Source organism: Aphis gossypii, chromosome 2, assembly GCF_020184175.1.
Source record: "Aphis gossypii isolate Hap1 chromosome 2, ASM2018417v2, whole genome shotgun sequence".
In the NCBI taxonomy this organism is placed as follows: domain Eukaryota; kingdom Metazoa; phylum Arthropoda; class Insecta; order Hemiptera; family Aphididae; genus Aphis; species Aphis gossypii.
This window is the reverse complement of record NC_065531.1, coordinates 8,329,817-8,352,275: the sequence shown is the minus strand read 5'-3', so window position 1 is coordinate 8,352,275 and position 22,459 is coordinate 8,329,817. Positions and strand designations below refer to the sequence as shown.

The 22,459-nt window shown below is 25.6% G+C and overlaps 3 protein-coding genes across 3 annotated transcripts; 1 reads left to right on the top strand and 2 right to left on the bottom strand.

Annotated features, from left to right (window-relative positions):
• Positions 1-499: 499 nt before the first annotated feature.
• Positions 500-7,259, bottom strand: LOC114124930 (NAD-dependent protein deacetylase sirtuin-7). The gene is made up of 7 exons (XM_027988381.2): positions 7,022-7,259; positions 5,631-5,728; positions 5,139-5,354; positions 3,325-3,496; positions 3,001-3,237; positions 2,585-2,705; positions 500-2,517 (listed from the first exon to the last, which is right to left on the bottom strand). The coding sequence occupies exons 1-7, from the start codon at positions 7,121-7,123 to the stop codon at positions 1,580-1,582; spliced, it is 1,884 nt and encodes a 627-aa protein (XP_027844182.1). The 5' UTR covers positions 7,124-7,259; the 3' UTR covers positions 500-1,579.
• Positions 7,260-7,840: 581 nt separating this feature from the next.
• Positions 7,841-9,890, top strand: LOC114124931 (uncharacterized). The gene is made up of 6 exons (XM_027988382.2): positions 7,841-8,302; positions 8,384-8,538; positions 8,601-8,658; positions 8,736-8,840; positions 9,404-9,526; positions 9,607-9,890. The coding sequence occupies exons 1-6, from the start codon at positions 8,263-8,265 to the stop codon at positions 9,732-9,734; spliced, it is 609 nt and encodes a 202-aa protein (XP_027844183.2). The 5' UTR covers positions 7,841-8,262; the 3' UTR covers positions 9,735-9,890.
• Positions 9,891-10,104: 214 nt separating this feature from the next.
• On the bottom strand, positions 10,105-19,993 carry LOC114124928 (transmembrane protein 94). Its single transcript, XM_027988380.2, has 24 exons — positions 19,714-19,993; positions 19,371-19,639; positions 19,101-19,294; positions 18,393-18,665; positions 18,120-18,314; positions 16,660-16,821; positions 16,424-16,595; positions 16,118-16,349; positions 15,937-16,030; positions 15,633-15,862; positions 14,984-15,207; positions 14,644-14,768; positions 14,382-14,551; positions 14,100-14,234; positions 13,915-14,037; positions 13,718-13,847; positions 13,445-13,653; positions 12,046-12,223; positions 11,844-11,964; positions 11,181-11,305; positions 10,844-11,105; positions 10,683-10,776; positions 10,456-10,617; positions 10,105-10,389 (listed from the first exon to the last, which is right to left on the bottom strand). The coding sequence occupies exons 1-24, from the start codon at positions 19,818-19,820 to the stop codon at positions 10,317-10,319; spliced, it is 4,059 nt and encodes a 1,352-aa protein (XP_027844181.1). The 5' UTR covers positions 19,821-19,993; the 3' UTR covers positions 10,105-10,316.
• Positions 19,994-22,459: the final 2,466 nt, after the last annotated feature.

The following is a 22,459-nucleotide window of genomic DNA, read 5'->3' as shown; positions in this document are numbered from 1 at the left end:
AAAAATTAAAATTGACAGTAGATAATTTTTATAGGGGAAACAATTAATTAGATAAATTGATCATATTGTTAACATAAAATTGTTTTGCTATACATTGATATTATATATTATTTTTTTTTTGTATAACAATAGATTGGGAAGAGTTTCACTAAGAACGTATTATTTAATTTTTAAGATGAATTTCAATTATATTAAGAAGTTTATTTGAAATTTGTGTCGTACTTGATATAGTAATAAATAACAATAAGACCATATACAAATATTTATCTTCCATTCATCACCAACAAGCAGTTTACAGTATAGAATTTGCAGTTAAAGGTTCCATGACCGTTGAGTCTATAGCATCTTCACATGAAAATTTTACCATTATATTTTTATTTAATAGATACATTTATTATTTTGATGAATTTGTTTCAAGTTAATTAATTCAAAACACTTACCATACAAATAAATAATAATATTGGGATCTGAAAATTAATGTACACTTATCTATCAATAATGTAAATATAAAATGTATATTGTACCTATGTAAAAAAAAGCTCAGCTCATAAAAATAGAATATCAAGTGTGAATAGTTTGACATTCAATCCTAGACTAAACAAAATAATTATATAGTCATGACTCATGAATCAAAATTAAATCCAACAATGTTAAACTTGTAACAAACTACCAAACATAGACAAAAGACCAATACTATGAAGCGTAAAATGGTTTTCCAACATAATATACTTATGAAAATATATCAGATTAAAAAAAAATTACATTTGATTGAGTTGTATGGCTAGAATACAAATTCTGTAAATGCACCATCATCCATTATACTCAATATTCCAGTTGTCATAAACAATAATAGATACCAAGGAATACAGCAAGTTATGTCTTTAAAAGTTAATTCAGTGAATTAGTTACATATTATAATAGAATAATACTAATTTATTATAATATAATATAAAAACCATTACCAATAAAAATCAATGAGTTGGAAAGGACATTACTTTTAAAACAATATTTTATAATATATATATATTAAAACATTTAGTACAACTGTATTTGAAACAATGAAGACGTGTTTTATTATCTAGCAAAATTGTAAAAGCACAAAAGAAAAAAAAACATCGATAAATAATAGTAAAAATAAAAAATGAATAAATCACAACAAATTATTATTGCACTTCAGTAAACCATATTTAAATCTCATTAGAAAAAATACTTTTCTAATACAATAATAATAGTGTAAATGAAAATTATTAAATAATCATTAATCAATAAACAGAAGAATGAAAAAATTGAAAATATGATTAGGACATTATAAATTAAAATTCTGGACAGGTAAGAATAGATTCAAATTTTAAATTATAAAAAACTAAGCCAATTCTAAAGATGATTTTAATATAAAAAATATGATGATATAAGTTTCATGCCTGAGTAAACATAAATCATAAATGTTACCAGATAAATACTTATAAGACTATGGATATTCTTAGAATTATACAACCTTACAATTTTAGTACAACTTAACTTAAATACTGGAAGGTAAAGAAATAATGAGAATAACTAATTTTAAATTAAATTATTATACCTATTTCTTTTTTTTAATTCTTTTCTTGTAACCTTTCCCAAACCAACCTGCAGTAACTTTGGCTTTTTCTATAACTTCATCATTCTTATCAGCTATATCTTCAGTTTTCAGTTCATTTTCATCTTCTTCATCTGTATCATCATCACAACACAGACAATTGGCTACATTTTCTTTGAACTTTGACTCATATTTATGATAAAATAGACATTTAGTTGAACCATAAACTGGATGACAAAATGTACAATATCGACTTATAGAAACATCTGTTTTTTTAATATCATCTTTATCTTCATTAATATCTTTTTTCTTTTTTTTTAAATTGTTTGTCAGTTTTTTTTCTATTTGTAATTTTTCAACAGCAGCTAATCCAATACATGCTTGATATACAAAGTTCTTGTAAAACTGATCAACAGGCGTTGGAGACAATCCTAAAGTTTCCATATTATTGATAAAAAATGGATTTAAGTATGGTACTATTGGTTCAACCAATGAGAGCATATTGCGACCTTCCAATGAATTTGGATCTACACCTTCAATAAAAGGCCTCCAAAAATTATTTAAATTTGGAACAATATCCATATTTGAACACGACGGAGAATTAATTGATTCACTTTGATCAACTATGGATTTATTATTTTCTAATTTTACTAAACTGAGATCAACTGGTTGAATTAGGTCTTTTGATCCTGAACACATTTTGGTATTATTTTTATTATTACTTATATCTAATTCTACTTTTTCACATTTTGTTATTGTACTTGAATCGGTTTTTTGAACATCATCAGTTGGAACAGCTAAAACAGGATGTACTGTTGTATGTTCTTCAGCTGCTACCAACATTGTGGCATGATGAAATATAGGATCCAGACAACGTTGATACTTAGGAATATCCAAATTCAAGATTGACATTACTTTTTTCATAATTTCATCACATTTACCTAGAACATTATTTAATTATTTTAACTATTATATTTTTAATATTAAGTAAGAGCAATTATTTTATACCATTTATTTTTAAAGTAGCTTGATCATCCTTAGGAGTCCATTGAAGATTCACAATATATAACTTTGGTCTTTTCTTAGCTGGTCTATCCATGGACCAGAGCCATGGATATTTTTTCAAAACCTAATAAAATATGTTTATAGGGATATTATTGTTTAATACTTAGTGTTTCATTAATTTTCATTAATTAATTTTAGTTAACTGATAAAAAAAAAAAGAAAATTGGAATTATATATTATTAATATAATTAATTATAGTTATGTAAATTATGCTAATATACATTTAAACACCAACAAAAACTAGTCACAAAATACAAAATTAAAAAGAATCTTTATAATAATTTAAAAGTTCATATAATACCATTTCTTTTTTTGTCAGATAACATTCAAAGCCAATAAAATTCAATCATAAATATTACCCTTAAACTGGATCCTAAACACAAAATTACATCAGTTTTTTCTGCGTGTTTACAAGCTGTTGACCAATTAATTGGCCATTGGAGTTTACCACGTTCTCCAAAATGAACAATTGTATCTTTCAAAGGTTTGTGACAAGCATAACATAATCTTAGAGTTTTATGATTAAATCTTGCTGTATGTTCAGTTACATCAAACATTCGTAAATAATGCCTGTTTGGCTTACAATTGATGCATACCTATAAGTTAATATTTAATTTAAATTTAAATGTTTAAAATTATAATGAAAAAATAGTATTTTAAATAAATAAATAATTTTTAAATACCTCAATAAACATATCACCATGAACTTCTGACAATGCTGGTCTTGGTAGACCACTTCTCAAATGCAACCCATCACAGTTTTGAGAAACGACATGCCCGAGTAATCCTTCACGATATAATCGATATAATGCCATATGCGTTAAGGTTGGTTCTGCTTGACTTAAGTCGTGACATCTAAATAAATAATTAATATCTTAGTATTAATATGTTTGTGTATTCTTTTAGAGTATTAATAATAATTAATGTTACCTTATAATATATTATCTTTGAATGGTATGGAATATATTTAATTGTAATTAATTATAGATGATTAGATGAATATTCAAAAATATTTTTCTTTAGTAGTTCTATACAAAAGTTTGTAGAACTAAATATCTATCTTAAAATCTATATATATAAATATAAAAATGGAAATGTTTGTCGTGTATATTCTCTGAAACTACTCATCCGATAGAGATAATACATAATAAGATAATAAGATATATATTATCTTGATTTTTTTTTTTTTATTAAGAGTATACCATAGAGCAGATTTTAAACCTTTTTTTGATTCTATAAGTTAATGAAAAATTATGTTAATTTTTTTTAATAATTGAAAAGTAAGCGCATAAAAAAAATTTTTTTTTCATTCATGTCACCAATTATTAGTTATTATTAGAAACTTAGTATTTTTGTAATAGTTGATGTAGTGTAACGGTACAAAACGTTTCTGTTGTTTTTGGTTCACACTTTAAATTTTGTTTATGTTTGGTCCAAAATGAAAGAAAATCAGATTTGGGTCGTTCAACAAAAAAAAAGAAAAAATTATTTTTTTAAAACACTGGTAATATGTAAAGTTGGTTTGTTAGAAATAACATCTATACATCAAATCAGAAAACCAAAAATATTATTTATTCATAAGTGGTATACTAAATGTTAGCATTAAGCAACCAAATTTAACATAGATGCATTTTATACAGGCAACAAAGTGCATAGGGGATAGCTAGTTCTTTATAAATAATTATTTTATATTTATTACTTTATTAGGCGTATTAAATTTTAAATTTTTCGTATTTATTTATTTTAATGGGATTTAAACATAAATTATTGTAATGAAATGAATTAAGTGACGTTTCAATGAATATTTTAATGAACTTTAAAGTTTAAAATAATCGATTATTCAAAATTATCTGAAAAAAATAACAATGTTTAAGGGATCTATTGGATTTACGTTCCACAAAATTACTCTCATTCAATCAGTTCTATATTGACAACTAGTGCTTAAACAGAATATAGTGTTCATGGCGTATTACAGAACAACACTGCTGAATTGAATCAATGATTCTTCCTCTTTGTTTCGAAAGAAGGTGACAAAAGGAATGGTAGATATCCACAAAATTAAAAGTTTGATGAGTTTTTAAGTTACACAAAAACTAGTGTTCTTGTGAGTAATTTATTAACATTACAACTTTTTTATATTTTTATGACATGATTTTTATAAATTATAAATAATAAAAATGATTTTAAAAATTATATAATATGTTTTTATTTTTTTGATAGTTTTTATATTTTTATGTATATATTTGTACTTTTAAAAAAACATACATTACTCATATTTCATCATGTTTAGTATATAGTATATACTTGACTAGTGTTTATATCAACACTCTAGTTATGACAAATTAATTTTTTAATTAATAGAATATATTAAATTATCATTATTAGGTAGGTATACAGTTTAATAAAATAAATTTCAAATTTGTTAGGAATTTTATGGTGTAAATTTTACTAATGCAAAAAAACTAGAATTGTTTGTAGTTTTATGTAAATTACATACCCAATATCTTTTCCTTGATCTAATAATGTCCATATTCCATTTGAGCCTCTATAATCAGGTATTTTAGCTGCCGTACTTATTCCTGCACCAGTATAAACTACTAAATTGGATGCAGACGAAATAGCCTTTGCAAGTTCTTCACATTTTTTATCTAGTATTTCAATTGGGTCTTCAAATTCTTGACATCGCTCTTTTAATTTTTTTTGTCTATCCAACCTAAAATATAAAATTGAAAAATTAATATAAATATTTATAAATTCTATTAATTAGTTATAAAACAATCTTTGTAAAACAACTAAAACTGGTTTGAAACACAGCATTTTTCATAATTATAATTGGTATTAATTTCAATAAAAAAAAAAAAAAAACATAGAAGTATGATATTATAAAAACTATAATAATACTAATTTAAAATGCTCACTTTATTAAATCAAATTAAATGATAAATTATTGAATAGGTAGTAACTAGCAAGAATAACATAAAAAAAATACCTTTGAGATATCTTCTGTACTGTATCTTTACATGTATTAAGAATTTCTTTGTCATCAATGGTTCGCTCAGATAATGGTTTTTGAATTATTTCTAATATCTGTAAATATTCAAAATAAATTAAAATATAGATAGTGTTGTTTATAAATGTATATACAAATCTACTATTTTAAAAATACCACATTAAAAAATAGTTTATAAGAAACAATTTGATTTATTTTAAATATACTGTTATATTTTATTAAATAACAAAAATAAAGATTTTGTTTCAATAAATATAATACCTAAAATAGCAATAACTGTATTATTCAGGTTGAATTAAATGAAAAAATTATGGTTGAAACTTTGAGAGTTTTAATTTCAATTTATATTACATATTTACTGACATAATGAACATCATTTTTTTCTTAATATTTTTATAAGTAGGTGCCCTAGTTAATTAATTTTTAAACCAAAAATATTAGAAATTTAAATATTAATATACATGATATACAGCAAAATCTCCCTTAATTGACACCCCCTAAATAACAGAATTTGCTAAACATCTGATGTATTTAAGACTTAAGACATTTTCATTACTTATCTATAGGAAATCCTAGGAACACTCTAAATAATGAAAATTTGATAATTGTTATCGTAATTATTGTCTAAAAGTATTTTATTACAATGTACATTCTTATACTATTATAGTTTATCTACGCAATCATAGGAAATTTTTCTCTCTCATTCAGCATATTTGTTAATATATGAATCTTGGTGATAAATTTGTAATATAAATAATGGATATTTAAAAATTATTAGAAATATCCAGAAAAAAAACAACAATACAATATTTCAGTAAGATAATTTTGTGCTAATGAGTCAAAACTATCATTTGATTTTATTCCCTTTCTAAAGTAAAAAAAAATGGACCTTTTCCGTTTATTCACTACCAATGACTACACATGCGTGTTTCGGCACTCGTCGCAACGCTCCGCACAAATCGAAAATAGCCCTCGACTTGCTATGCAACGCCACCTCAAGTAAGTCACAGGATAATCACTGCCCATATACTACGACATAACTTACCCTGTGACTTATTTGAGGTGGCGTTGCATAGCAAGTCGAGGGATATTTTCGATTTGTGCGGAGCGTAGCGACGAGTGCCGAAACACGCATATAGTTATTGGTAGTAACTATATACACATAAAGCACACTTCATACCCCCAGAATCTAAATAATATGTTTATGGATTAATGTTAGTGAATGAACAGAAAAATCAAAAAAAGTACCTAGTGGTAGTGAACTAACGGAAAAGGTCCAAAAAAATATTTCAAATCAAAATTAGTTAAAAAACAAAACATTGTTAGGGCTGCATTCTCTGCAGTTAGCTAACATAATGAATCGCCCTTACTTTTTTATTCGACGCATTTCTCTCTGTTTTCATGCAAAACGTTACGTTCGGTGCTGCCTTTCGTTTTCTGAACTTTAATTTGCATACTCTCTGATTATCCATTACATACAAGAATCTCGCTGTCGGTTTGACCGATCAACCAAAATAAAATAAATTAATCACAATTCTTTGACCGAAGATTCAATAGACGGCGTTGTCGATCGCTATGGTGATCACACAGTGGCGGCGGCGTTGCGACGGGACATAACCCATCGTTGGCTAAGCATGTACGCATCGATAACGCAAGTGCGGACTCTCAATCATTCGATAATTACACATTCGTTTATGTCATAATAACTGTTATATCTTTTTGCACCGAAATACAAAATGAAGTGACATGAAACGTGAAGCGATTGGTTGTAAACGAAACCAGAGTACCAGACGATTTCGCACACGGGACGTCGGCAAGACGTACGAGCAGTTGCGGTTAACCTTCGACTAAGTTCTGCCACTCGACATATTCCGACGTTATAATTTCACTGGATTTCGTCAGGTTTTCTACGCAAAAATTGTCGACGGTGATTTTATTCGAAATGTAATTTACAACAATAATTAGTGTATAATGTAAGGTAGATGATGTTGTCGGTGTGTCCGAACGGCGAACAACATAGTATCATACACTCGTATCGTATCGCGTAGCAGATGTTTATTATTATTATTATTGTTTTTTATTATTATTTTGTTCTGAACTAGAGTGGCGTACTGGATTTATATTTTATGGTGAGCGGAGAGTAGTGACGGCGTTTACGGGACACGATGAAAACATTGAAAACAGTGAAACCCATTGATGATAGGCCACGACTGGCACTGATAACAAAATTGAATATAAAAATGGACAACTCGTCATAATCAATTAGACAAACGCCTAACTTCTGAGCCTCGGTGGTGGTGACGGGGGCTTTCACACGAGTTTACGATAATTTACCACATTGGTAAAACCATATAATAAATATTTACTGAATTATCTTATCAATAATTATCATTTAGTTCTTTTTTTTAATAATGACCTGAATGGGCGGCATAACTACTCTAATAGTTTAATGTTACATAATATGAATTATGACTTATGAGTGAATGACCGTTGACTTACAAGTTTAAATCAGACTTTTATTTTCAATACTCGTTTGTGTAATTTTGTCGATCATAAGCGTAATTTAACGGTTTATTTGAGTATATTGCATTAACCACAAAATTATATCAATATGACCAATCCTCGTAGTTCGAATACTAACGTTTATCAAGGTAAAATTAATTTTAAAGTACAAAATATAATTACAATTGGTCCTCCACTAATCCAGTTTCGAAATTTTGTTGGATTTTTAGGTGGTGGTCATTTTGAATTTTCTTCCGAAAAAAATTGGGGTGTAGAACAAGAAGATTTTAGAATATTTGATTCTATTGATATGACACATCTAGCTGCAAGTATAGCTAGTATACCATTTAATATACAGCATGATATACCTGTTGAACTATTTACTGTATGTAACTCCTAAGTATTATGTTTGGTAATTTATTTAAATCCTAATAAATTTAAATTTAGACAGAGCAATTAGAAGAATTTGAAGTAGAATCATCACTTGCTTTGAGCCGACATACATGTATGTAAATAATACATTAAATATAAAATCTTAAATTTAGAATACATTTTAAAATTGATTTATATATATTTTTTTAGCGCAATGTAATTCAAAATTATTAAGTATTAAAACTGTCTTGCAAACTTCCACTGAAAATAGTCAAGCACCCGCAGATACAAATAAATTGTTTTTAAGTAATTCAGGTAATATGAGTTCATAGATTATCAATTAGGTATCAATAAAATTAATTAATCTACTATATTATTGTTCAAAATATATTTAATTGTATGGCTTGATATTACAATGCAATTTTTTTCAATTATTATGTAAAAAATTAATAACAAAAATATAAATAAATAATATAAAAGTAGAATAATAATTAAGTTTTTATCTTCAAATTGTGTGTGATTTTTATTAGTTCAATAATTTTATGTAGTGAGCAGAACCTGATTGATTCTTTAAATTGAAATTTTTATATCAATATAGTTATATAGTTAAATATTATCTAAATTATAAATAACATTAAATTTTATTTGAATTAAAATAATTAATTATTTTTTATTTTGGAATTTATAAAAAAAAAAAAATCAAATTAGTGTTGGAAGACTTAGCCATATTCATATATATATTCATAGTGTAGTTCTACTCAAAACAACATACCTTACCCATAGATATCTCTCTTTTGATATCAATGATTTATTTTTGATTTAAAATTGTTCATAGATTAGTTTAAACAAAACTAATATTTTAATTTTAAATGTTTCAGAAGTTAGTAATGTTCCTTTTGGTTGTGAGATTAAATCTAATATAGAACTAGAAGAAATATTGGGAAATAGGAAACCTTTATTTAACATACTACAAGATGAACAAAAACCTGTTACTAGTATAAGTATAATAAGAATTTTGATATTTACTTTCATTGTGATGAAAAATAGAAAAGTCATTTATATTTTTATAATTTTTTTGTAGATAATGGCGAAACTGACTCAATCATAGTTGAAAGTCAAAAAATGTCCATTAAAGATGATAATACAATTGAAATAATCAATCATAATGCAGGGCATTGGCTTGATTCAATGTTGGATAGTGATGAATAGAAATTTAAACTGTGTTTTCCAATCATTAGTACATTATTTAAATATTAATTTTTTTTCATAAAAACTATTTTGTATATTATTTTGAATGTACAATTATTAAAACAGTGCTATAACAATTTTATAATTGAAATAAATGCAATAACCATTACCCAGATATATTATATTGTAAATATATCTATTTGAGCAATCATATATCTTCTTATCTTAAAATAATATCCAAGTATGTTATAAATATTTTAAATTCTTAAATAAGCACATTCAATATTTAATTTTTTATCTTTTATTATTTTTATAATAAAATATTATACGCATATTTAGAAGTTTTTTTTAATTGTAAAAATGGACTTATATTTTAAGTAAATAACAATCATTATTCTAATAGTCAAATTAATGATTTGTTTTATAAGCACTAAAAATAAGCATATATTTTAAATTAGTATAAATAATTAGTTAACTTAAATAATTTAAAACATTTACAAAAATTATATAAGTAGAACTCTATAATGTTCAGTCTAATGCAATTAATATCACATACATTAACTACTTGTAACCTAACATCAACTAACAATTGGTATTTCTTATTTAGAACGGAGAATTCATACCAAGTTTAGTTCCAAAATCTAATCTTGCTCTTTTTTGGTAACGTACATTTAACCTAGAACACAAATATAACAAATAATTATAAAAACAATATTGATGAAGGAACATATCATAAACGAACCTTATCTCTTGCCAATGAACAATTTCGTTAATGATGAAAACCAGGAACAAAGATACGAACCCAATTACAAAAGTCAACACAGATAGATTAGAAATACTAATGTTATTTTCAATACTATCAAAGTATTCATAATGAATTGTGTATGCCCATTGAACTAGAATACTGTTTTCATTGATTTAATAAAACATATTTAATATTTAATAAAAGTAATATATTTTGAAACTTACATGAATAATGAGGTGAACAAATAAGGTTTATTTAAATGTATTTTTCGTTTCCAAAGTAAATAATCCCGATGAACAAAACTTAGAGATATGGTAACTGCAATACATCATAAATAATTAATATTTTATTTTTTCTTAAATTAAAAATAAAAATTAGTAATTACCATAATGCATCACAAGGAATAGCAACATTAATCTTTGTACACTGATAATAGTGGGATCAAATTTTGACCATCCACCCCATTCAGTTTCTTTAGGATCTGGGTATACATACCAACATTGTTGAATTTCAATGGTTGAATTATTATTAGCAGTAGATATAATCAAATCACAAGCTTGACTTAGTGACCATATAAACAGCAACACCATATTTATTACAACAGGTAAAAATTTCAGGCCATAAAACCACATTACGTAATAAGACAACTATAACAGTTTAATCATATTTATATATATATATATAATCAAGTTTAAATATTAAAAACAATTTAGGTAACTTACTTCAGATGTAATTGAACATTGATTCTTTCCAGTTGGCTTTTGCATAACTTCGGGATCTGTTGGACCTCCAACCAAAGATACTGACAATAATGGTACAATAATACACGTAAGCCATAATACTTGGCCTGAAGATAAGATAAATTTTCTTAATTAAAATTGAATAAATAGTACATAAATAGCTTTTAATTAATTAAAATATACGCAGTACTTAAGTAAAAGATCATAATAAAAACTGTAAAACAGTTTTAAGAGTTTGACTGTCATATAGACGCCAAGAACAGCACAAAAATGGTTATGCTAGACCACTGACTATTGAAACATAGTATCAAAGAGACATTGGTTATATTGTCTCATATCTTATATTATTCTTAACCAAATAGATTTAGTCGCTGTACTAATGCTCTTTTCGTAGCATAGTGATAAAAATTATAATTTAATCTTAATATATATTTTATCATTGAAAAACCCATTTTTTGTAGCTGTAATGCTATATAACAGTCATCATGTATATAAAATTAATATTTGCAAGAAAATAAAATAATCTACAAGGAAATTAACAATAGAATAAAAATTACTTTAATGTAATAAGATTTTTTTTTAAAAAAAAAAAGCTTGTGGTAGGCTACATAAAATATAAAATTAAAAAGTAACTAAATTACAAACCGACTGATAAAATAGGAGGTAATACAAGAGCAATTGCAAGTAGTTGAAGAAAACTAAGCAAAACCATGCAACTAGTCCAAAATTGAACACAGTTCCATATCCCTTGCATTAAATATCTCCCCTGTGAAATAAAATAAAATTAAGTCATAGAACTAGTGATTACTTCAATAAAATATTTCAACTTTTTTTAAAAATCAATTACTTCCATAATAAGATGGTACACTGGTAATGGATCTTGACGATTAAGTGAAAGGCAACAAGGAAGAGAATTCAATAATTCAGAGAGACCCACTGGAGATATTGGAGCATCTATTGGACTTGGCTGTTGCATGATGCTAACTCGTTGACACACTTGTGGATAGATTGGCTCAATAGCAAGACTATAGTTAATATAACAGTAAATATAATTATAGAAACATGGCATTTTATGAATATTATACGTGGGTAGTTAAAAATCAAATTTCAAAGAAATAAACAAATCTATTTGTGTATATTATGTAAGTCTTAGTGTTATTTTTCATACATAAATAGCAAAAATATTCTGCTTAAAACCAAATTTTATTCAATGAAATAATTGTTGTAATTAGATTTAAAATTACTATATTTTATTACTTCCTTATTTTGAGATGAGAAATGTTAAATGATTGTCCAATTTACGAACTGCTGATAGAAAAACTTTTTTTTAATTATTTTAGGTAAATATTATACAATATACAAAATAATAATATGTATTTACCCTAAAATTACAAATTGAATATTACATTTATATTTATATTAATAACTTTGTTGTGATTGCTAAGAATATGTATTAGGTTTAGTCAAAAATAAAAATATTTTTTGTTCATAGGTATATATAGGTGTGTTAAGTTATAATCTTATTGTTAATTATCCTATCCAAGTATTAACGATTAAGCTATAATGTATTAAAAATTAACCCATTATATTTTATTATTTTTTAAAAATTATTTTAAAACAATTTTCTATATTATATGTATCAATGTATCAAACATTTTATCTCAAATGTAATAAATTTGAGATAAGACTACTTTTAACATATTATACAATACTTTAATGTCACAAATATAATTTAGTAAATAATATATTTATGTTTATTAACTTTTTTCATTAGAGTATTAAAGCCAATCTTGAAATGATAATTTAAAATAATGGAAATAAGGTAAATCATAAATAATAATATATTTTTTTTAAATAAATAATATTTTAAATAAGTACATACATATAGAAGAAAATGTCATAATAGAATCTGACAGGCAAAAGTTCAAAAATGTATGTAAATAGATGAATTAAAAATTAAAAAATGTTAAGAAAGATGCAAAATATTGGATCCCATTATATTTATATAATATATGTGTAGAACAAGACAATGATTGAATTATGTGCATTTAATTATTATAAAAAGTAAATGAAATGTGCAAATAAAATACTCATTTTCTTATTTGAAGAAAAAAATATCATTGTTTAATTTGAAGTATTTATATTTTACATTTTGTAATACAAAGATATATTTTTACAAATTAACTGAGAAAATGAGTATTTACCATTACAGACAATCTGCATGTTTTAAATAAATACCTAATTACCTTGCATCAGCCTGCATAAATATACCAATATTTTCAGCATTTGGAGATGATCCCAACACACAAACGACTTCTCCATACTGCTGCATTATGGATATCATTTCCTTAGTGGCTTCAGGAGTGCAATCAGTAAATAATGAAACTAAAAGTGGAACATTGTCTATACATTCTAGATGAGGTCGAATATTCTCAATACCACGAGGTAGTTTGGCCTATAAACATTATCATTGTTTAAAGTATAAAACAAAATGTAAATTAAATTATAAGAATATTTACTCTATTATACATATCAAAATTAACAGGAGCACTTTGATCAGTACTATCAGACATGCAGCTTAATGATTGCCATTCTTCTCCATTTTTTTCTATTTCAACTACATTGCTATTATCATTCATAAGAGTATCTCTGGAACATTATTTATGACTCATAATCTATTCAAATAATATAATTAACATTTATAACACTAATATACTTTTGAATGAGCATTGGCTTTATAATTTTTTCTCCATCATGTTCTATTGTTACTTGGGCGTAATCCATATTCAAAGCAGTTGGTGCTGACATACTAATTGTACGAGACATATTCAGAGCCGTACTGAAAAAATATATTATTCAAAAATATTGTACATAATAATTTATTTTAAAAATTAAAATTACCAATTTATATTGATGGGAGGAAAACAATCAGCTGATAAATTATGTTCATATTCAGCGAGTTTTTTCTTCGACTGACTAGTTGATGTTAGTGGTATCAAAAAGCTAGTTTCATCATCACAAGTTGCTGCACCCTCACTCGATTCAAAATCAAAATACAAACAACACTCAAATTTACGTGCTAATAGTTATAAAAATCAAATAGTGCATTTAAACAACAATTAGATAGATTAGTATTAAAAACATCAACACATCTAAAACAGTAGTCATTAAAAATATTAGTACCTAGGGTCAAGACGAGTTCTTGTTTGAGTATCACCTAATAAGGAAATATGACAATTCCATCCACTCTCCAGGCCCATTTTTTCAGAAAAAACCCTAGATCGAAGTTCATTTTCTTTACTAAAGTGAACAAATCGTATACAAGCTGTTTCTAATAGCTCAATCAGTTGAACCTAAATAATTATTTATTGCATTTATTTATTTAATATTACCATACATACATAAAAAATCTAAAACTAAAGCGATTCATATAATTAAATTTTACCATATCGTATTGAGGTTGATACTGCATGGTAACCATTCCTAAGAATATTTGATTACACTGAGTTTCAAAACAACAATTTACATCTTTTGAGTTGTATTCGCTGCAATCACCAAAAAGTAATGAATCTGAAATATAAATTATGAGTTTATAAAATAAATATAATCATAAGAAATGTACAAATATGAAACTCAAATATAATTTAACATCCTACATTTTAAGATTAAACTTTATTACAACAAATATGAAACTTAAATATAATTTAACATCCTACATTTGAAGATTAAACTTTATTACAACAACAAAAATGTAAATAGTATATTATATGGTAAAATATACTTGCCAGAAGAATGAAATTGTGGTTGCCTTATTTTATGAGTTGTTGATGTCCATGGTTGAGGTGTTGGACTACGACATAATTTTGAATATAATTGACGACAATCAGCTGGCAACTCTAAATACATTTCTGAGAAACTTTTGTCTGGAGGTAATGGAAGTGGCCGGTATGAAAATGCTGTACAATAAGCTGTTAAGCTAGTTCTTTGATAAAAATCTAGTACTTTCTTCCTACAAATAGCATAGTTTATTTTTATTTGGATTAACACAAACAATGGGTATAGCCCAGTGTTTCTCGACCTTTTAAGTATTACGACCCCCAAAATAGGTATAAAATATGATAAATCACTTTGCAACCCCCCCCCCCCTTATGTATATTAAGTACAAATTTAAACAATAAAAATATCATATCATTAACCAATTAACCAGAGAAAATATACCATTTATAAATACCATGTATAGTACCTAATTTAAACTTGTTACAGGTATAAGTATTTTTTTTATCCAATAAAAAAGTTTATTTTGTAAATTATCATTTTATAATTATAGCCAACGTGACCCCTGGTTAAAGTAATCACAACCCCCCCCCCCTCCCAAGTTGAGAAACACTGCTATAGCCTATAATAAATGGTATAGTTATAGAAATGAATAAATACCTAACAGATGGAGAAACAGGACTGAGATCATGACCATCCCAAAAATCTATGCAAGCATCCAATATTATGTCAGCTGTACCTTGACTGAATAATTGTAAACTTGTTGCAGCTTTACCAATACTCCTCTCTCTTAATCCTACACATACCATGTGAGGAAATGGAAATTTTAATTTAGTAGTATTTGGTAATGATCTGGCAAATTTAATATCTCTACGAACAGCATCAGCTTGCTAAAATTCATATTCAATAATTTATTTAATATTTTTATCATTTCACAACTAATGGGATTTAGCTAAAAACTTACAACATGTCTATAAGTTGATAACTGTAATTGAAGTTCAAAAATATCATCAGCAGATTCTGAAAATCCTATTTGTCGAGCTAATTCACAAAGACATCTAGCAGTAACATATAAAAATAATGGTAATTAAGATTTTTACAATTTAATTGGTGTGGTAAATTAGTAAACAATGGAAATAATTTACCTTCGATTGGTAACAGGAACAAGCACTTCACTATATAAAGCTTGACAAGATACATGTGCACAAAATTGAGCATAATGAGCATGGGTTGATGGGTTGCAAGTATTTAGTAATACCGCTAAACCTAAAGGCTTCAAAGAAGTTATGTGATTTGACCAAGTTGCATCATCAAATTGTAATCTCCATGCTGAACCTCGGTCATGAGTTAGATCAAGTACTTCTACTGTATAATTTTCTGTTTAAAATTTTATATATGAGTCCTGATATTTCAAAATAATATTAATTTGTATGTTATTTAATAACATATACCTTGATTCTGAATAGTACTGTCATAACTTTTTCTTTGTGTTTCTTTACAGTTAGCAGTATCTACATAATTAGACATTGATGATGATTTGGAAGGATTTTGCAAAAAAAAAACTTTTTCAGCAGTTGGATTAGGCCATGATAGTATACCTTTTTTATCGACACAACATAAAGCCTTTGACAAATATTAAACAATTATAAATTTATTTTTTACTTAAATATTAATTTAAATAAATTACCGTAACAGATCCCATAACATGCAAGAGATTAGTAGATCTATGTAAGAAACTACTATTTCCAAGTATACATGAGTAAAAGTTTTTCCATAAATACTTAAATGAAAATTCTAAAGAGTTGTTTTTTGCTTCAGTTTCAGTTTCTTCAAAAAGATCTTTATTTTTCTAAAACAATAAATATACCTATTTAAACATAAATACAATATTTAAGTTTATACAGTAAGGTTTTGTTAATCCAAACACAGGCTAATCGGTACAGACTTGAAAATTGTTGCATAGCTATATTAATACACACATGCTTAGACATTTGTGGGACAAGACATTTAATCAGCATATAGGGACTAGTGTTCAAATAAAAATAAATCAATATTTTAAATGAATAGATACATAATATGTAATTTTAACTGTATAGTTAATTGTTAATATACATAATTATAATTTTGATATAAATTAATATAGTATTTATAGATAAAATAAATATAAATTTCAAAATTTAAATAGCAAGAAAATTGACTATTTTTGAGTCATAGGTAATCCAAAAAAATTGGTGATATGAATGACCTTTTACCCCAATCTTGTTAGGATTGTAAAGATTCTACTGTATATAGAGATTAGAGATATCACCAGTATCAAAAACAAAAAAAATAAATAATATATTTATATTATATGACTTTATGGTATAGTGGAGGTAATTCATTTTAAATTATAATTATTAACTAATTAGTACCTTATGATGATCAAAAAATTGCAAGTTGAGGAAATTAAATATCAGTGTAATAAAAAAACCATTATATGTAGATATTTATAAAACTATTAACACTACATCTTTACCTATTTAAGGTTCAATTTTATTATATTTATTACAAGATAGTTGATAATAGTATAATAGTATAGCTGTAAATGATTAAATTATCAATTATGAAAAAATCTAGAAAAAAATATATCGTACTTGATTTCAACTTATATTGTTCTATTTTTTTAATTGTTAAACTATCAAAATATAGATGAAATAATTTGGGAAACAAATAATAAATATATTTTTTTATGGTGAAATATAACCAAATTGCATTAAATTTCAACATAAGAGTGAACAAACTATATTAAATACAAATATTAGTTGTGAGTGTAAAATTCAGTAAAAAGTTAAAATATTTTAAAATTAGTAAATAAAATAAATTTAAAAACTGATTTGATTAGGATACATACAATTATTAGAGGATAGAGGTTAACATTGAAGATTTTTATAAACAGTATTACAATAGTTAAAAAGGATATTAAAGGGACTGTGATTGAGCTCTAAGAAGAAAGTGAATTTTGGTAGAAAATGATGGCCTATTTGCAACCTTAAATAAAATGCCACTACAATCAGCTAACATCTAAATCTAAAATCATAGTCAAATGTGGAGATTTTAATCCTATAATTTATGAACAAATTAAGATTAGAGATGTAATATCTTAACAACCTGAACTATGGAAGACGATTGTAATACAGCATTTCCATAACATGTCATAAGTGTCCATGCAATTGGTAACATCAATGGTAGAAGTGGAATAAGTATAGAGATTGGAATTACAATAAACATTGATACCCAAGTACCAGATTTTAACCAAAGTGTGACATAAGACCAACGCCACCAAACAGTTAAAATGGTACTTCCCTAAAGAACAAACAAATATTTATATAAAAAACCATTCATTTATTATTTTTATAAAAAAATAAAATAAAATATATTCACCAAAAAAATAGCAGCAGCAAACTTTTGCATGAATATTATTTGTAATAAATAGAGGCATTTTGTGTAAAAGCTACATGGTCTATTTTGTGATAGTTCCAATGCAAGTTTCAAATTATTTAAATATGGGGTTTCATTTAAAATATATGCAACATTTTTTAATGGATTACGAGATACCATAGTTGGTACAGTGGTTTTGTTTTTCATAGTAGATGCAATATCTGGATTGAATATTTCCCATCGAGTCAATTCTGCTGGAGCCCATTTATCTTTATCCTGTTCACAAAAAAAATGTATTTTATTACAAAATGTATGATAAAAATAATGATTATGTTAGGTACCTTTGAAAAAAATAATAAAACACTTAACATGAACTTAGTATAAAAAAAATATATTATTATAATAATAATTTGCATATAATAATTATGTATTATGTGCATATTATATTGACTGAAATAACTTAAAATGTTTACTAAGAAGATTATTACATATTAATTGATATAATTTAAATACTTGATAACTTTAAATTACCAATGTCATGAAATAAAAGGCATTCAAATCAACATCACAAAAATTCTAGAATAGGTACTTAATATAATTTTTTTGATTTTTTTAATTTTATAATACTTAAATATTTATGAATTATATTTAATTGTAGGTAACAGTATATAATATACACAATATACTATACAGGTATATTAGATTACAAACCCTAAGCCTGGAAACATGGCACGGAGAAGTTTGTCCTGGTTTCAAAAGTACTATATCACCTTTTACCAATAACGCCCAAGGTAAATTTACAAGTACACCATCACGTTGAGTCCATTGTAAAGTAACTGATGGAGAAAATGGCATACATAAATGTGGATAATTTTCTTTCTTCCAATGACATTTATCTTTATAGCCTTAAGTTAAGAATAAAATTATTTTAAAAATATAAACAATGTTAATATTATTTTAATAATATCAATATTTTCTTACAATTAAGTTTTTTCATCACATTATCAAGCTTGGTAAACATTTCTTCATGTCTTAATTTGTTATCCCATAATACAGTAGCAAGATTGGTAGTTAATAATATCAATAACAATAGTCCATCATCAAACAGATAAAACATTTCATCGTACACTAAACTAATGATGATCAGTGAAAAACCACAAGCAAAAATGATCAAAGCAGTAATCCAACAGATACTAGTAAATGGACTATTATGTTTCAACGCATCTTGGATCCATAATCTATCTTTGCCCCTATTTAAAATATATTATTAGTATATTACTACTTAAAAAAACAGGTCATAATATAATAAAATTATGGAAAGTACTGTTGTGTATGTTGATCTTTAATATGATTTCTGAGCGACAATATTTCATTATATAATGTATGTAAAGCTTCAGTAGTTGACAATCCTGGAAGCCCTTCGGTAGTCATTGCTTTTATTTCACTACATACTTTTTATTAAATAACATCAAAATTAACTTTAAATTGTATAGGTAATAATTGTGTATTGTTAATTGTTAAGCTATTCCATTATATCTATGAAAGTATGAAGTATCTACTTAATTTTGAGTTTTGTAAGAAAATTGGAAAAGTGGAAAGTGATAAAATTGTATGTTTGTGTTAAAACTTATCAGTTATATATGTTATCAATTTATCCTTTATTTTACTGCAAAAATAAAAAGAAATACTTACTACATTATTTAATAATGATTTATGATTATGATAAATCATTTTTATAAAAATTAAAAATATAGTTTTATTTTAATGGCTTGATAAATATTCTTATTCAATTGTATAAAATTACTTGACACCAAAGTATAGTTATGTACAGTAGAACCTCGATAACTCAAAACTCTATAAGTTTGATTTTCGATACCTAACTCGAAGGAATGCTTTGTCTTCTACTTTACAACATATATTTTATATTTTTTCAGTAAGTCAAATTTTGGATAACTTGAATTTTTTTCGCCACCAACCGATTCGAGTTATCGAGGTTCCACTGTACTTATGTATTTTTAACATAGAAATGCCATTGGAGTGTTTGGTAGGTATAAATCAGTGTTATAAAAAGTACTTTAAAAAAGTATATAACACGACTATTATAACAGGATTTCTATACTATTTTTAACCGTGGTTATAATAACCTAACCTAACCGTGGTTTTTTTATAGGTCTATATGAGTAGTATTTATAATTCTACTTAAAATTCAAATCCTTTTGGTGTATGTATTTTATTTTGCTATATTTTAAATTATAAAAACTAAAAGTATTCCTCATTCAAAAATATTTTATTTTAAGTATAATAATTAAAACCACTTAGATATTATATTATACCTACTATTTGTCTCTTATTTTCACGGGCATTCCAAGGAAACCCACCAATAATACAGGTATTCTTCATTTACGATATACCTATTTACCAAGGCATTAGGCAACCACTGTCAATAGTTCATCTTTTTATCTATTTTTATCGATCTTATAAAAGATCAAGTAGGTGTATTTAACTGTCGTAAGCATGGGAGCCCATAGGTAACATTTTAGGGGTGGTCAAAATAAAAAAGTTTTCAAATGTAAGATAATAAAGATACTAATAATATTATGCTAATATTTATTGAGTTACAAGTTAATAATATTTTTTTTTGTCCAGGGGGGGGCAAGTGTCCTATCTTGCCCTCCCCAATGGGCGCCCATGGTCATAAGTAGCCTATAAATTGTATTTAATTAAAATTTTACAAAACAACACAAAAATGTTAAACATATTAAAATAAAATATAAAAATATAAAAATGTTTTTAACGTATTAACCAATAACTTCCAATAAGTATAATACCCTTACCCTTCAAATACAATATATTATTATCTTCTCGGTTATAGTTCCTTACTTCCTTTATTATTAGGTATTTCATACAATAATAGGTACACTAGGTACAGTATGCACTTTGTTACCTACCTATAATGTGCCGACTGCCGCCTAGTAAAAAGGTACCTACCTATAATTAACTTCAGATAATATATCAGTAAAATATGTCTATAATAGTACAAAACTAATTTATCATTACACTGAATTAAAAACAATATAGTCAATATATAACTATTATTCAATCATTTTGGTTAAAATAAAAATATTTATAAACCCTAAAAAAAATTAGGTAGGTACCCAAATATTAAAAAAAAAAATGTTTCGTGATGCTACCACAGGATGCCAGTTGCTATTATAAATAACTAACTTACTTTGTTAAGTATAAAATATCTATGTGCTATATCTACAAGACCGAGTTAGAGTTATGATAGACTTCCGGCCTTCCGGGTCAAAAATGATAGTGGGGACTGGAGACGACTGATTTAATACATTTTTTCTTTATCTTCTCAATTTGTCTTCGACTCTTCGTGCTACAACCTTATGAATATACGATATTAAAAACATCACTTATTGTTCATATAAAATCATATTGATTATTTAATAATAAATTATAAAAGTATAGTTTACCTTATTATACATTTTAATCATGTTATATTAAAGTATTTTTAATATTTTTTTATATCTATTGGTAAAAAAATAGGGACCTTTATGTCCTTAAGTAATTTTGTAGGGGCCTCCAAAATACCGCGGCATTTACCCTTAATGCCTTTTGTCAAATCCAGCCTTGCTGCAAATGAAAGTTCTTGAACTGGAATTGACTAAATGACTTATATTATCCTATATATATTATGTTTGGTTTATGTGGTTATGACAAGATTTACGACAAATATTAGTCTAACATAGGGGAAAAAACTAATAGTCGACCTAGAATTGTGATTATTTTCTGAAAAATACAATAGAATATGATGGATGTTCTACTCATACTCATATACCTATTAATAAAAATCCTATTATAAATACAATTATTATATATTTAAAAATACATTACACGAACAAAACCTAGGTAATAGATTTTATTTACTTAAATGATGTACTTACTTAATTTTCATTTTTTAATTTTTTTTTAGTACCTAATCGAATATCTAATAAAAAAATGTGATGGCAGTATACATTTTAAAATTAACAAACTAATTAATATGGTTATTAATCATA